At 44.6% G+C, this 17433-nt stretch overlaps 2 protein-coding genes across 2 annotated transcripts; both read right to left on the bottom strand.

The window, feature by feature from the left end:
- Nucleotides 1-82: 82 nt before the first annotated feature.
- Nucleotides 83-14108, bottom strand: LOC119378349 (uncharacterized). The gene is made up of 3 exons (XM_049411749.1): nt 13416-14108; nt 12700-12885; nt 83-672 (listed from the first exon to the last, which is right to left on the bottom strand). The coding sequence occupies exons 1-3, from the start codon at nt 13638-13640 to the stop codon at nt 292-294; spliced, it is 792 nt and encodes a 263-aa protein (XP_049267706.1). The 5' UTR covers nt 13641-14108; the 3' UTR covers nt 83-291.
- Nucleotides 14109-14707: 599 nt separating this feature from the next.
- Nucleotides 14708-17185, bottom strand: LOC119378350 (uncharacterized). The gene is made up of 2 exons (XM_037647515.2): nt 17010-17185; nt 14708-15344 (listed from the first exon to the last, which is right to left on the bottom strand). The coding sequence occupies exons 1-2, from the start codon at nt 17183-17185 to the stop codon at nt 14822-14824; spliced, it is 699 nt and encodes a 232-aa protein (XP_037503443.2). The 3' UTR covers nt 14708-14821.
- Nucleotides 17186-17433: the final 248 nt, after the last annotated feature.

The following is a 17433-nucleotide window of genomic DNA, read 5'->3' as shown; positions in this document are numbered from 1 at the left end:
CTATTAATAAGCCTACGATGGCGAAATTAACGACGTTAGAGTTCTCATAGCACAATTTATCAATCTAAACCGATTCACTGTTTCTCTTTAGTGTCCCTTTAAGTACTATGACAATGCAAGTTAAACGACAGTTCAATTTTCAGAATACAATACACTGTTGTGCAACAAACACTTCTTGGTATGGCTGCAGCGCAGCAAGCTTGTATGTGCTACACAGGCCGTCAGTGGTGCCATTTTCATACCACATTATCACCTGTTCAAACATTCATGAATGCTGCCTGCATTGGGTGTTCAGTGGCCGGTTCCATGGGACTTTGCATGTGCCACACCACTCTTCACGCTTAAGTGCAAGGCATGTGGACGCTTGGTCTTTTTACAACCTGGACGTTTCGAAGGGCGACCCGCTTGCACTCTGCCTGAACCTCTGGCCACACCTGGCCGACGTCTAGCTATTCCAGTCGGCTGAACTTTGATTATGCGGCCACGCCTCCTCGCACTTGCAAAAGCAGCCTTCTGGGCAAAGTAAGAAGCCATCACTTGAGGTTCCTTGTGCACTTTCTTCATTTCTGCCAGCACCTGTTCAAGTAGAGTGAGGTAGTATGGGTTGTCTGCAGCCAAGGAGTAAAAACGCCACTCCTCCTGATGGATTTGTTTCAGCACCTCGGCAGCATCCTGTGCAAGCAAATATGAAGAAAAACAAAACAAAAACTAAATACGCTGTCCCTGTGTTTTCTACAATATGATACTGTTTCCATCTTCATTTATGTTGCATAAGCCTCTAAGTAGGACTGACAGTTGATGTGTTAAGGTATAATGCATAAGCCTCTCCCATGTGGAATTTTCCCTATACTTGCTGCTGAGTTAATGTTTGGTCACCACATATTTTGACTAAGAAGTGAGCTCACATGCAAGCCATGAAGCACACTGCAAACTCAGCCTTAAGCGCAGAGCCCATCATAATGTGGTCGTAAGAATTCAAGCATCCAGCACGACAAGCAACTCATGTTCTAGACATGCGTTTCACTCTACAAATACTTTACACCCCAAGCACTTACACAGGCACCCTCACAGTGATGTGGTTGACTGAAGCCACTTCGGCGCTGCTTCTGGAGCAGCTAAAACCTCACTATGGAGCAGCATAGCAACCTTTTGGAGCATTACCAAGGGCGCATCTTGAAGCGCAAATATTTGTCTCTAAGCTGCAGACCCGTATTACATGTTTAATAGAATAGATTTCTGCACTAATACATGCATGTTTGCTTAGAATACCCCAAGAGATCTTTGTTTTTCTGTGGACAGCCCTAAGTTTCTGTAGTCCCATGACCTCAGGCCACCTAACATTTACCCAGCATCCACGACATATTTGTTAGTGAATATGACTTTCCCTACTCTTTCATGCATTCTGTTACTATCCAGAAGAACTATTTTGACGACACTTCTGCTTTCACAGCCACCCTCAGGCCTTCGCTGCGTGGTGAAGTGCCTGCTGTTGTTCTTTATGGAGAGAATCGTCAGGATTCTGGTACATGGGCGGAAAATGAAATTCAGGTTTATAAATAGTCCTTTCTGCCAGAAATCTAATATATGCTCCCCGAAATTTGAGGCAAAGGCAGGCTTTGTATTTAAATTCTACATGTTCTGAAACACTAACTGTCGCTGTGGTCAAGAAACAGAACCGAGATATTGGGATGCTGGGCCACCATGCTTTTTACGCAAAATACTACAGTTTATTGCAGCGCGTGGAATTGTAAACGAAGTCTGATGAATGTACCATCAAACAGAACTTAAAAATTAAGCATGCTGCATGAACTTCTACAAAATTATGTTACGACAAATAGTTCTACAATATTTGTAAAGCAAAGTGATTATAAGGAAATGGTCTTGCGGACAAGACTGTTCGAGATTGTGAACAGGGCTCCATACGAGAGCTGAAATGTCTTTTATTTTAAAGTTCTTTTTGTATTTGGTCAGCATCTTCCTTTTACCTTTGACAAGGAAAGGGTCTATTGAGGAACATGATGCACGCATGTTCACTCTAATTTATGGAACGAATCAAACAGAAGACTGGCTTCCAAGAACTTGTAATTTCGTGAAGTGTTACTTTTTTATTTGGTCCACAATAGTTAAAAGCTATTTTACTCTACTTAGCAATGTAATCTTGCAGTAGGGTCTAGTAGTAGTAAAAATACTTATTTATTTGAAATAGTGCAAGCCAATAATTTGGCTCAAGCAGGATGGGCTTTATTTACAATGCAAAAGTGTATACACTAACAACACAAGAGCTGAACACAGAAATAAAAGCACACACCGTATGAAAAAGATAAGTAGGAGCAGTAAAAAATTAAGCATGCTAGATGTTCAGAACATGGCACTGCATTTAACCAACAAAATCGTCAGGGCTTAGTATGCTAGATGGCAAAGAACTCCAATCTGCAACTGTGTGAGGGAAGAAACTGCTTCGAAATGCTTTTGTGCGAGCCAAGATTGGTGCCAATGAATGTTTATGACTGTCTTGCTTTGTCCTTGTACTAATGCACCTAACAGGTGTTCGTAGAGCTAAATTTATCTTACCTGTAAGGCAGTTGTGAAGGAATGAAGAACATCCATATTTCAATGAGGTTCATGAAATCAGTATGAGAATCTAGGCATTTGTACTTTCCAAATAAAAATCTAACTGCTTTCCTTTGAACGTTTTCTAGTTTCACAGTATCTTTTTGGTAATGCGGATCTCATACAATTGAGGCGAACTGCAGTTCAGACATCATGCAGGCATTGTAAGCTAGATGTTTTGTGCTACATGGTGCATTTTGAAGTTTTCCTTAAGGAACCACTGTCTTTGGAGACTGGCTACACAAATATAGGATATATGCTCTGACCACATGAACTTAATTGGGAGTGTAATGCCTAGGTATTTAAGCTTGTAAATATCTGAGGCCCGATTGTTTTTTATTTGAATGCACAAATCCACTGACTAGTTGTTTCCAAGTAACATGAAGCAGTAGTTATTTTCTGAGTTTAAGACCATTCCTCAACGTTTACATGAATCTCCGATTGCACATATACTGTTTTGTAACAAGACGTGGTCATTAGTAGATTAACACAGTAAAGGCCAGTCTGAATGGCTTGGCAGGGTTGCACCTAGCAACTCCTTCAACTACATTGCCAGTATGCTTCAGTGACCATTCATAATTACAGTATTAACTTAAATAATGTGAACAAGTATGTTCGGTCTCCTTTTTCTCCGAAACACTACAAGAATGACGTCTTCACACACGCTCGGCGCAAATTATGAGATTTTTGTAAAAATGTAGCAAATGTAGCATGTTTTACCTGTTTGAGCAGTTTGGTACAATCGGCGCAGTTGTCCCATCACTGCCCTCATTACTAACATCTCCATTCATGACAACTATTCATGACAACCATGCAGAATGGTTGCACTGAAATACATTTTCCCTCTCTTTTAATTCTTGCAACACTATCAAATGCGGACACCAACTTTAGCAGGCTTTTCTGGCATAAAACAAATCACATTCAGCATTGTATGCAACACGACGAAGCAAACTAAATCAAACGTAGTTTAAAAACATGGGCTTCAGAGAAAGTCATAGAATACTTGACCTTGCTGAAAAGTAAAGTATCGTAGCTCATTAACAACACAGCTGAATTTAAAATGACACCGAGCTTTTTAAGTGAGCATGGCACAAAAGTGAAGGCATGGTAAATTAATGTTAAAGCAACATTACTTACTGCTTCATAGGCAGAAGTGAAAACAGAATCACTGTTACCTGGCAATATCGACAACGTAGTTTAGTTAGTACACCAGTGGCAAGACAAAATAAATTGCTGACAACACAAGTACGACTTTTCCTGCACAAACCAAAGCTGTGTAATCTACCAACTAATCATATCGCAGAGCTTTCAAGACAAGCTCATCTCAAATTGTGATTATGACACACTGACAAAGCACTGGCAGGCTGGTTGGTTGTGCATGATTTTGCGCTGCCCTTCAGTTGAAGCTTATACGAAAGCACCTATGAAGATAATGAGACACACACCTGATGGCGTTGCTCGTTGGAATTCACGCCCTCCATGTGATCTTCATCAAGATCCATTGGCTCATCCTGAGCATCAAGCACATGCTGGCTGTGTGCTTCCTGAGCAGTGCTGGTGGACGGGAGATCTGGCAGTACCTCGCGGAAGCTTCCAAAAAAACTTTTGTCAGGGCACCTATCACCCAAGGCAAGGACACCCAACTTGTGCCGGTCCTCAGTCGTTAGTACTGGGGCATTTGGAAATCCTCCTCCAAACATGCTGTGTACAAGGGCTTGATGTTTGCAGAATGCCCCTTGTTGGCCACTTCCACAGGTGCAAGTGCCGACGTCTTGCCAAACGTGATAGGTCTTGCCGTCTCCCTGCGCACTGGGCACCTCATACATGCTATCGCCAAGAGCACGGATCGACTGCGCAGCACTTTCGGGCATCTTTTGCACAAGCTTCTCGTAGAACACTTGGTGAGCTGCCACACGGTTGTACGCATGTTTGAGCAGCCTCCTTGAAAAGTAGCCCTCCCAGACTGTCGCCACAAGGTCCACAAGGGCAACTACATTATAGGCTTTTTGCCTGCCAAGTACCACATCCTTCAATAAACGAATGGTGGCTTCTGCATAATTGTTCGTGTTGTGGCCTCTTGTTATAAGGCCCAACCGAAAAAAGAGCACCCACTCTTCCTTCCTTTCAAGGAATGTTTTTACGCGTGTCACATATGCACGCTGAGGCTTCTGCTGTAACTCTTCGGTGGCAGTCTCTAAATCTTTCGCCGATGACGCATACATCACCTGCAAATGATAAAAGACACGACTTCTATGTTTAAAGCCATATTTCAGTTGTTTACGTTACATGACTAGACACGATACAGGAATACAATACACACTTCAAATGTAACTCATTTCTGGCTGTGGAGTGTATGATGAATTAAAATAAGTTCGACCCGAACCTGCCAGCTGAGAGCGAAAATTTACCATCGTGGATCATACTACGAGTCCATGTGCACACATAACACAAAGTTAAGCTATGTCCATTACTATTGCAACTATTGTCACTGTCCCATAGTCCCAGAGTGAGTGGAAATTATGTATGCGGGTACTATTTAGCAAAGTCATAAAACTTTATTCCTTGTGAAGCACAACATAACGGCTAAAGTTCTAAACATGCTGGCTTGGCAAAGCTTAGCTGCGACGAGAGAAGAAATGCCCACATTAACTTTCTGTTCGGAGGCAATCCTCATGGTAGACCGCACCTGTTCATACTCGACCAGACATGTTTACTGTGAGCAAGGAGAACAGTTATTCGCACAAGTAGGTACTTCCAAACATGACGATGAGCCTAGCAGCCTGTTGATGTAGCACCGGGCTGTGGCAGGCCACGGGCTTGAAACCCCTGCCCTAGGACGACTCCAAGGCGAAAGCCACGTTCTTTCCCTTCTCGATCAATTGTATTGCTGGTGCAACATGACGTCACTTAACTAGCCTCGGAGAAACAACCTCCTCCAACACTCCCTCCCTCTCTGATGCGCCTCTGTGCTGTAGCAAGAGCATTATCGCAGTGCTTACAGACTATTGTTTGTGCATGCACCGCGTTGCCTGGAAGATGGAGATCCGCTTCAAGTTGAGCTTCCACGAAAGTGCGTTCAACGGGGGACTACGTGATATCACAAATTTCGTTTTCTTTTTGCAGCAAAGCTATATATGGCTAGGACATTCCTTTTTTGTACGCCGGAGACCTCCTAATGCCATCTAGGGAACAGTGCAAAAAGTAATGCTTATTGACCATTAAGAGCCTGGCGGTTAACAACTTGGCCTTACATATCAATTAATATTAGCAAGGGTGACCACAGAAGCACACGGGACACAAAAAGAGACAACACGAAGCAGTGTGTCCTGTTTCCCGTCTGTTTCTGCAGTTACCATTACATAATGAATCACAGACTGGCCTACACGCACACCCTTCTTAGTTACATACCAAACTGGCCTCCACCACATCACCTCTGTGTCGTGCGCTGAACAGCCTTGCTTGTCATCCACCTTAGAGTGTGGAATGGCTCCTCAAAATTTTTTAGATGCGAAGCATCTTAGGGCGGAGTTCAATCCAGTGGTGGTGGTGGTGTGCAGCGTGACCACCCTTACTGTGCATGCGCAAACCCTCTCCACTACCCCTCCCCCTCTCCACTCCCCGACATGCCAAAACGCTGCTTCGCATCGCCTCATGGTCCCCTTTAGCGGGAGACAGTGTATTTATATTTTTATTTTTATTGCGATAGCAATTATACGGACACCATCAAGGGGTTTTTGCTGTCACCGCCATTTTCCATAGTCCAAATTGATAACATCATCCCGCGCATCATAGGTTCTATCCACGAGCAAAAGCTTGTGAGTGCTTGTGACAAACGCGGTGACAAAAACGGAAATGAAACGACCCAGCCGTCTGTCGCATGGAGGACGCAAGTGATAACATCATCCTGCGTACGACAACTGCTGTCGATTTCTCATCAAGCAGAGAGGAACGCCCCACCCGTCTTCCGTAAGGAGCATGAAAGGACACCAGGGGAGGTGAAAGGGGGGAGGGGGCTGCACCACTCGAAGGGTGCAGTCGCACGTGCAATCTCGAGGCACTAGGAGATGGCTGGTAAACTTGCTGTGCTCTCAACGCTTACTTCACGCTTAGATAACTGACAGCACTAAAACAACTTCGGTACCTGGAGCGGCCGCGAGATCAAATCCAAAAGTTACCTGCTAGTCTTACTTCATATACCAATACAATTCTTTGCTATCACATTCATTGCTTCACCCTTAAGGGTACAGTAAAGAGAGAAGCTATTTTTCTTGTATTAGTAAATTATTCTTTCACAATACCAAAATCACCATGCTTGCCGCGAGAAGATGCTTGGAAAGCTAGAAAACGCGAAAAAAGAAAATGCGCGAGGCGACGTCACCATAAAATTCTCACACCAATCACCATGACGTCACTGATTCTGACACCGTATGCTAGGACCTATGTAGTTGCTAATCGGTAAAAATGAAGAGCATTGTGCTTTAAGGGGGCCAGAGGCTTAACATATGAAGTTTCAGAAGATTTTGTTGAGCCAATGTCGTAAAACTACGAAAAAAACACTTTGAAATTTGTGACGAGACCCACGAAGATTTTGGTGCAATATTTAAATATAAACTTTTACCTTGATTTTGTCCTTTATTTATGAACCGATAATGATGAAATCAACGACATTAGAGTTTCATAGCACAATTTATCAATGTAAACTGATTCATTGTTTCACTTTATTGTCCCATTAAGTAAAACTGCTTTTTTTTTACTGTGAGTCAGCTACCGAATCTGGATAGAGGCAGACGTGTAACATAGCGTAGCCGCTTCACAGTGGCCCTTGCGACGCCAAGGTCGTCAACGAAGGGCCCGCTATCGACAGCTGTGCAAATTAAAACAGAATTACGGGTGCTCCGACTAGGAGGCATACTTTTATTAATAAGATGACATTTTTAAAAAGCAACCGAAAAATTCGAATTTGGACCCTAGCACTCACGAACTCTAATGGGCAGGGTCTAGTGATGCAGAACTATCGATGGTACTATCGATAGTATCGATAGTTGAGCCACTATCGAACTATCGATAGTTATAGATACTATCGATAGTGCTATCGATAGTAAGTACTATCGATAGTTTAAAATCAACAGCGCGAACTCATTGCAGAAAAAAACATCATCTCCCACTAAAGGGAACCATGTGGGGATGCGAAGCAGCGCATGGGTCGACTTAAAGTTCCGTTCATCACGGGCACCTTGCCCGATGTTAACGCATCCTTGCAAGTGGAGCACACCATAAAATCACTGTTGTTGCTGTTGCTGTTACTCGTCCCGAACTCTTGTTGAAGTACGCCACGCGGGTTCATCGCAGAATCTCGTTCCCCGACGCCATCACATGATTGCTGGGAGAGTGCAAGGGAAAGAGGCCACAGCGTCTTACATAGCCCAATACACAGGCCCGAACGCGCTATCGCGTGCCAGCACGCATGGTTTTGTATGCGTTAAGCCAAGCTAAGACAGCATACGGCAACCCGGGCCCCTAAAGTGCTCTGCACATATCATCGTCAAGGCGGTCGAAGAACAAGAGGAGGAAGACTTCTCCTTGGGGCAAGCAAGCGCTCAGATGGCTATGCTAGGTCGCCAATATAACTACGGACCTAGGGAAACAGCCCCGAGCAAAAGCTGCTTCGCATCTAGTAAATTTAGTTCCCCGCGCGCGTTGTACATAGTGGAGCCGGAGGAGCAGGCTGTAGCGGAAAGGAAGCCGTTACATGGGGTAGAACTGCGCGGCTTGAGTTTTATATTGCATTTGAAGATTTCAAAATAAAAAAATTACCAAGAACGAAGTTTGTTAACTGTAAGATGTAACTGGTTGCTTTTAAGGGGGGACGTGGCTTTCGGTACCAACTTTCTTATTTCTTCATGGATTTTGATGAAAATTGGTACACTTATTTGAAATGTTGTTTTAATGCTACTGTAGAAATTTCATGAACATATCTTTACAACTTTTTGATTTACAATATATTTCACCTTCTGCTCTTGTTCCGAGTCTGACTCGCTTAAAAAATGTGATAGGAAACTCGTTCAAAGTGCTATGCATTCTAAGATGTCTGATTGTGGGCGTGACATTCTTAGATTTTTTTATTTGCAACAAAATTTTTTTTAGTTTTCCTTTTTCATGAGGTGACTGCGCAACAGGCATCGAGGCTTTGTGCAACTCGTCAAATAGCTAATTATCAAAAGGCCATACTGAAAAAGCAAGAATGTCACGCCCTGAACTGTGCTTCAAGGCATATAGAACAAAAAACGGAACTGAAATAGACCCAGCGGTCAGTGAGAAATCAGCGGAACAAGCGAAGCAGGAAGCAAGAAAAGTCGTTTTGAGAAAACGGCTTTTAAAGTTGTACCAACGATATTACTTCATCAAAAGGCACTGGGGTCGTAATCTTTTGAGTCCTTCGTAATGTGCACTTTCTTGAGTGCCCTGTCTTTAGTTTGAGGTGCCTTGCTTCTCTAAAACACAAGAAGATTGTGATCTTTAAGGTGTTTTATAAGGTTGGACCTCCTGCACATGTGGACTTTCATCGGTTGTGCCTTTGTTTTCTTTCTTTTTTCTTAAAATACTTTTCTGATATACAAAGAACATGTAGCATGAATTTTAAACGAAGTTATGAAGTGGTGTAATAGACATGACAAAAAACAAGATATTGTAATTCAAGTAGGTCATGTACTATGATGATTTGCCAGCTTTCTTGTATTCATGCTCTCATTAACATAATTAACAGTCTTGATTGCAATTGATCATTGAATCATTTTTATAGGATACTAAAAGCGGCTCTCATCATGGCAACCTATCACTTCCTCCTAAATAACAGGCAGTTATGGCCAAGACATTGGTGGAATAGGAATTCCTTAGCAGTTTATTCAAGACGCGAACTGGGCAGATATGAATTCATCTCCCTGTTTCACTCGTCAAGCTAATTTGTAAACCTCGCCTGCGATGCGCTTCATCATTCACCCGGTCGCGGACACGGTTTTCTGCGAGGCTTTTATTTTTTCAGATGATTCATGAGCGCTTACGGCGATACCACGCACGGCTCCAAGCGCGCCTAAATTGCATCAACAGTGCTTTATTTCACCTCTAAGTGCTCGGCCGCATAGTCCGGGAAGTCAGCACGCGATGTGCTGGGTGGCGGCATTCGGTGACGATGCGCAATATGCCTAGGTGCGGCGACGAAAAATAGGCGCGCAACGTGTTTGGCCTCGCATTGCGGGACGCCCGCGCGCCCGCTGCGCGACGAGCTTGGCCGTGGGGTCCGCTGCCGATGCGTAAAATGACCATCCGCTGTACCGAGAAGCCGGCGGGGGAAGCGCTTCGTTCCTTGCGAAGAAGCACACTGCCGCGAGTCCGCTAACGCGTTGCTCTTGCCCGCAAAGTTCGAGGTTCGTCTCGCGTGCCGACGCCGTGAGCGGAGTTAGGCCTAGTGACGACTCCGAGCAGTAGACGCGCCGGCCGCGGTGCCCGATGTTTCAAAGTTCGTAAGGCGTGGTCGCGAGTACAAAGAGTCGTCCTGCGATCATCTTCGTCACGACGTCCGAAGTGCGCATAAGCAGAACTCCCAACCACGGATCCGACGAGTCAGCGCTAGAAAGTCGGTCCGAGACGCGCGTTTGCGATGTTCGCTACGAGTGCGGCGCGCCATCGTAATCCCACCGAGCTTCCGCTAGTAGCTCCAATCTAAAACGTAGTTCTTGTTCAAAGTTATCGTCGAGCCGTGAACACAGAACGATTGCGAACACGCAACGAAGTAGCGCGACTTTCGACAGCCGTGAGCTCGAGACGCACGAGCTGCAGACGACGATCTCCCGGAGCGAGCATCGGACCAATGGCGAGGCGCGCTGGGGCAACATGGCGGACGCGGCCAATCGGAGGGCTCGAAACGACCTTCGAACATTTGCTTTTTGTGCGCTTGTTTTCGAAGGGAGGAGCCAGCTGCGGCGGGGAATTTGAAGACGGAGAAATGCGCTTTCCGATGAGCCCAAGATATCGGCGCCCGGTGGCGTCGTTGGGGAGCTATGATTTTTTGAAAATTAGTGTTTTTTTGCGATTTCCCCAATAATTTTCGCCACCTCGGTAGGCGCAACAATTTTTTTATAGCACTTCTACGCGGTTTTCGGTGAAGATATTTTGGAATCGGATATAAAAAGGGCTACAGAAACTGAAAATGTGATTTTCAAAAAATCGATTTTTTTGCCATTTTTCGCGATACGAAAGCCGCGTCCCCCCTTAAATATTATTTATTGATGGAAATATGCCGCCATTTCCACTGCGCAAATAATTTCGCTCTATAAAAATTTCCTCATAAATTAAGCGAAGCTGATAGTAGGCTATCGCGAATATTTTGGCAATTTGGCCAGCCAGCAACACCATCGTTATTCGCACCACTATGGATAGTTTGTCACGTGGTTTTGACAGTGAAGAATTCTGCAGCAAGACTGGGAAATACGACGCTCTTCTTTCGGTCGAACTTGTGCCCAGAAAATCAATACTCAGAATAGCAGCAATACATGCTGCGCACTGATTGCGGCGAGAACAGTCGCCGGCCGTCGAGTAATCTGATAACCGGTGGAACGCTTCGTCTTTTTACATCAGTCATCAAATCTTCCAGCGTTATCGCTGGTGCTCGCGTAAGCTCTCGAATAAACTTGAATATTCGCGTCCGGCGCGTCATTTTAAAATGTTAAACAACACAGCTAACAACACAGTTAACAGTCTGTGGGTGAAACCCGAATACATCAAAGCAAAGCAATAAACACGCGTGGCAGTAGTATCGCTAGTAATATTACCGATGGTACTACCGATTCGACTATCGATAGTTTATCGATAGTAGTACTATCGATAGTTTGTTTACACTATCGATAGTTTCAAAGAAACTATCGATACTATCGATAGTCAATTTATCGATAGTTCTGCATCACTAGCAGGGTCTCTTTGTGGGTAGTATTTACCGTAACAGCAATGACAAACGCGGATAGGCTCGCAGAAGGAATAACAAAAAAGCTCTTCTGGATGAAGATCCATGGCTAAAGTAAGATAAGTGTCAACGTGTTCCCACCATTCACGTGCTCTTCCATAGAATATTTGTATATCTATTGCTGGTTTTCCCAGATTTCATTCCGCAATGTCCAGAAATAGAGGTGATGGACATTTTAACGGCATGCGTGCAGTTATTACTGAACATTGCTTTAATTAAAAGCGAGCAATGCTGGAAACAAGCTATCAGCAGCGTTTCCGAAACAGACGACGTCCACCAATGAATCGCCACCACACCTCGCTGCCGATAGGCCTAGACGCCATGATCCTCTGCGGAGAGCATGTTTTGCCGTCGAGTCAACTTGTGCAACAGAAGCTATGTCAGCAACTTGTATGGCATCGTGGCTTACTCGGGACGCAGGCGTGAGCGCTGTTTATTCAGCGGAATAATTCGTTGTGAGTGATTGCAGCTTTGGTGGCCCTAATATCATGCTGCACATGTTTTGACGCGCCAGACGCCCCCAAACACAAGACTATGGTGCAGTTTGGCGCAATTTACATCGATTTTATCAGGATGGCACAGTAAATCGAGTTTGGCGCACTTTGGTGCAAGAGTGGAATCAAAGTCTACAAAGGGCTTTATTAATGTGCTTAGCCTTATTGTATAATCGCTTCTTTTTGTTCGTCAGTGTTCGGGAGCTTGTATTATCGTTTTTTATGACAATTAACAGAACAAAGTTCACAATGAGTTCCGCAACTTTGTTTGAAAAGAACCCAGTTATCATCTACAGTCCATGAATAAAACATTGGTGGAAAAGTTAGATTAAAAAAGCGGACAAGTTTCTTGTTTATGATCTGGTAGTCAGCTTTATTGTAGCCACGGATGGTTTCAACAGCCTTACGACGAACTGAAGAAGGAATGCTAATGATGTATTGTAGTAGCCCTGTGGTCACTGTAACTTTCCATACACATTATCAATCCTGCATTCTCAGGTGCATTTTTCCCGTAGCAAAAGTCTGGGATTTTGGGTTCTAACACACAACTTTTCATACTGCATGGTGCATCATTATACACACCTTCTGGAAAGCAGTCATCAGCTCCCGTCTCTCGTCACGGCTGATCTTGTTGCTCGATGCATGCAGCCAACGCCATTCTGCCTGGGCCACGTGAAAATGGCAGAGGAGCTGAGTTGCTTCAGGCCACACTGCTTGCAGAGCTGCTTTTTCTGCCGCTGAATTATCAGTCATGAATGACTGTGGGGTCTGAAAAATAAATGAACACATGTTGACACTTGTTCTTCATTTTTCGATGACAGCTAAAAAAATAACTATAATTTGACCTTAGAGCAAGATGCAAGCCTGCAAAAATAAAAAATGCTTCATAGCCCTAGTGTTCTTGCAAAGGCTGTTGGTCGCACACACAGCACCTCACAGCATGGTTGGCAGTTGGTTGTAAGGATGTTTATTGTGTTTTGCTGTTATGCTCATGAGCTGCGCTATTTATTTTAAGCTTTATAAGTTTTTCAGCAATTATCGAATTGAAGTGTATTAAATGGAATGCTTGAATCAATTTTTTGCCATTGATATAACGAGTGCCAATGTCAAGTGTTCCTTTGCAAGTATATTGTGGAACCACGTTATTACACAAAACATTCAAACATTACCTTAAGCACATGGGGTGCTCAGAAGAAATGTATGGTATCACCCTTTCATTTACAACCTACATTAATCCATTTAATAATTCAGGCTTTCAAATTACCCTAGGTATACTTTAGAAGTTGTAGCTTGCTTACATGTAAGCCACCAAAACAGAAGGGATATTTCTGTTTCAAGAGGCCAAAGGCTGTCTTGTAGCTCTCCGTTGTCTGAGAATTGTGCATAAGCACGGCAATCGGTAAAGCACCAACTGGAGTAGCTGCGAGTGCTACTGTAACGGTAGCCTGTGACTCATCGCAGGAGGCTGTTGAGTCCAAAAATATGATCTCGCTTGCAGATTCCAAGCCTTGCGTCCGCTGCATGATCTTTGTAACAACTAACACTGCCCAGCAGTTGCCATCCTTTGACTTGGTTGTGCAAACGTTGACACCTGCAAGTGGTTACAGAAGAGAAGTTAAAAACAGCAGTGTTCAGACATTCCTTTTATGACTTCTAAAACACTGCAATGCCTTAGCAGTAGCTTTCTTCCCCACTGAACCAAAGCTAAGACATGGGATACAGTTGTACAGTTTTATTCAAGTGAATGCAATGCAAATCACAATGCCACCCCTAAAGCTGAGGAATGTGCATTAGCGCTGCAAGCAGAGAAAGACATGGAAAGGAGGCAAAAGGTACTCAATGTGCCCTATACTTGCAATTTTTTTTCAGAGCAGTGTAAAAAATTACACCAGATGCACGTGTGCATAGTGGGCGACGTCAAAAATTCCCAGCAGCATGTCAAACAGCTGCATCTGATTTCGATAAGATGTAAACAGAAGTTTGGATAATGCAGTCCATATCTCTTCTCTAGATACAAATGCCCCTAAGAACGCCCATGTGAATGTGGCACTATTCCTGCCAAGTCTTCAGCCAACTACAGGAAGCGAAATGGGATTGCGGTGAACGATAATGGCTTTCTTTTTTAAACAGTCGAGCTGTTTCAGCTCTTGGCTGTGCCGCGTGGTATTCAAACGAAACTGCGCAGCTTACACTACGCGTGTCCAGCGTGCACTCGCTCTCTCTGTGCTAGTACGGTGTGGCATACAAGGATGTTGGAAAGGAAGTGAGTGTAAGGGGGCAGAGGGTAAAGCATTGCATAGCCATGCATAGTGTGGTACAGCAAGGTCGTGGAAAAGGGAAGTGAGGAGGAGTGATGTGAGGGTGCGAGAAAGGAGGAGGGAAGCGGGTGAAGCATTGCACAGCCGTGTATAGTACAGCATAGCAAGGGGTGAAAAAGAGCAAGAGTTGGAAAAGAGAAGTGAGGGTCAGGAGAAGGGTAAGGCCGCCAGCTCCGCTGCTTCCTCAGTCTTCGCACCACTAGTGCGTAGCTGCCCCAATTCTCTTTCAAACTATATTTTCTTTTGACAATTATCGAGAAGTCTCTCACGAGGTTGATTCGACTTTGCATCTCGGTTATGTGTAACATGCACACAATGACTGGAACAGACAACAGTAAAGTGAGGCAATTACTTTTGGAACAGCAATATCAGCATCTCTAGAAGCTTTAAAAGGAAGTAGATTCTACAAGGAGCTGCAACGCACCATTTTGATGGTACAACGGTGCCTTTTCCTCCAGCTTGCTTAGTGGATCCACTGCATCACCATAGTGATCCTTGCGCCACACCCTAAACCAGTGGTACACAGTGTTCGCAGAAGGATTGAGTGCACCATTCGCCAGTTGTTCGACACCATCATCTTCAACAGCAAGTTTCTGCTGGTGAAGGTGAAGGGCCTCAGCAGGTGCAAGGCCATCTTTAAAATAACTGTGAAAAGTGGACCGGGTGTCAGAGGAGCTCCGTAAACGGCGCAGTCCATCAGCGCAGTTCAGCTGGTGATTGTGGTCCTCCATTAGCTGGACGATGGCGCACAGAGGATGCTCCCTCTTCAAAAAGGAATCGTTCCTTTTCGTGCTCTTCGTCACGGCCTTGATCTTGATGTCCACAAATGCCGGACAGTTTGTAGCGTTCAGGCCAGCGGTCTTGTTGCGGCTACTGTGCTGGCATTTCCATTTCTTGTGAAACACCATCCTTTAAAGCAGAAGAGAAAATTTCTTTATAGTCGTCAAGGCCTTTTTTTTTTGTAAAGCGCTTATCTTTTTTTTTATATATGACTGCTTTGCTGGATATAGTTCGGTATGGTTCTAACCTTTCCATCTGTATCATTTGCATTGCTCAACAGTCATTCTTTCACTGCCCAGAAAAGCTTGTCAGCAGTGTTCCGGCTTCCCTCGGTGTATGTCTAAGCACTAACATGACATCCATAACTACTTTTTTTATGCACACAAGTCAACAGCCTGAAGCTGGCTACACGCTGTGATTGGAATGAGCATCATGAACTTGGATGCAAGGCTTACAGACCTAAAGCTGTCATAATACGAAGGTAAACACAAAAACAAAGCAGTAAGAAGACACTACTTGTGCAGCATGCGGGAATTTACAATGTTCAACACAGTATGCTCCTGATAATTCATACATCAGCATTGCGTTTCTTACTTCTTTTGTTATGAAAACAGACTTCTGCATGGCACTAACTGCAAAGGTGCTGGCAACGAACTGGTCAGACCAATGTTTCTGCGCCCAGCACATAATTCCATTTCCTATCAAGCAGTAGTGATGGCGTCAATATGTCAAGCCTTGAAGCATAGAAATATGTTTTTCCAGAAAAAGCTGCAGCAATCTAGGTTGATGAAAGAAAGCAACAACATTCGCGAACCAAACGTTGCTTTCGTCGCGATATATTAGCCTTCATAAATAAGAGCAATACTCGTATTTTGCATTCGTGGACTTTTCGGTACATAAACGCATTTCATAAGCAAGCCTTGCGAGCCCTTTTCTGACCCTATCGCACCGAAAAGTGTACACAATGGAAGCCTCACTTAGCACACGACTTACCTCGGCCGCGGCGGCTGCATTTTCGATGGAGGCAAAAATGTTTGCAGCCCGTGTACTTAGATTTAGGTGCACGTTAAAGAACCACGGGTGGTCTAAATTTCCGGAGCCCTCCACTACGGCCTCTCTCATAATCATATCGTGGTTTTGGGACGTTAAACCCCAGATATTCTATTAGCACACGACAAACCAAGCCTAAGGGTGACCGTGGTCTAGGACGTACAGTGACATGTAGAAATGTTAAATGGGGGCGTAAACACGCGACAATGGACCATCGAAAATGCAGACATTGCATGGCCGTATGCTAGGGAGGTTACTGCTTCAGCAGTGCGTTGCTTGCGGCGCCATCCGAAAGACGAGGTGTGAAAAATGCCGTATTCTGCCACTCAAACTTGCGAACGAACCAAACGCGCCACAGGGCCGCAAATAGCAAAAGCTGGTGATAAAACTTAAGCAAAGTTCAATGGACGCGGCTATTTAAGGCATGACTTTCCAAAAATTGAAAATAATCACACAATACCACCAAAATTCACAGTGAAAACACAGGGCTCTTGGTTTCAGTTCAAAACAACGTTTCAACTACGCCAACTTCAGCATCGGCATTTCCAAGCTGCAGCGGCGGCTTCAATGCACAATATCAATGCAGCATTCGGTCACAAACACAGCGTCGCGCCTTTCGATACGATGAGCGACATTTAGCGCTTTCGCATTTAGCATTTTCGAAATTTGGCGTCGATATAATCAAATGTTAGTATTAGACTGGCCTGTTCGCCACTTGAAAAAGAAACGAACACGTGAACTTACCTCTTTGGATTTCGGTTTTCCCTGTCGACGATCCATGTCGTGTTTGTTGTCCTACTGTAGCTGGCGAGCCACTCGTGTGCGTCGCCGTCCGTGCACAGGTCGACGCGGAGACACTTCACGTTTGATGGGCAGTTAGGACTTGCATCTAACTCGCACGTGAATGTCCGCGTGCTCATCGAAACCTGGTCGATGTTACATGGGCTATGAGAACTGGCGTTTATTTCGCACGTAAGCGTCCGCGTGTCCACCATGTCAGTCGGAAGCACGTTTACGTTTACTGAAACCCGCTCAACGTGAGATGGGCAGGCGGAATTCGAAACAGGCGCGCGTACTTCGGCGTCCGCCATGTGCGTGGCGCGAATCTGCAATCTGCGGCAGCAGCGTGACTATGGGGAGGGTGCTTCCGCACGATGGAACAGCCGTA

Source organism: Rhipicephalus sanguineus, unplaced genomic scaffold (genome assembly GCF_013339695.2).
Source record: "Rhipicephalus sanguineus isolate Rsan-2018 unplaced genomic scaffold, BIME_Rsan_1.4 Seq796, whole genome shotgun sequence".
NCBI classification, from domain to species: domain Eukaryota; kingdom Metazoa; phylum Arthropoda; class Arachnida; order Ixodida; family Ixodidae; genus Rhipicephalus; species Rhipicephalus sanguineus.
This window is presented reverse-complemented; position numbering and strand designations above follow the sequence as displayed.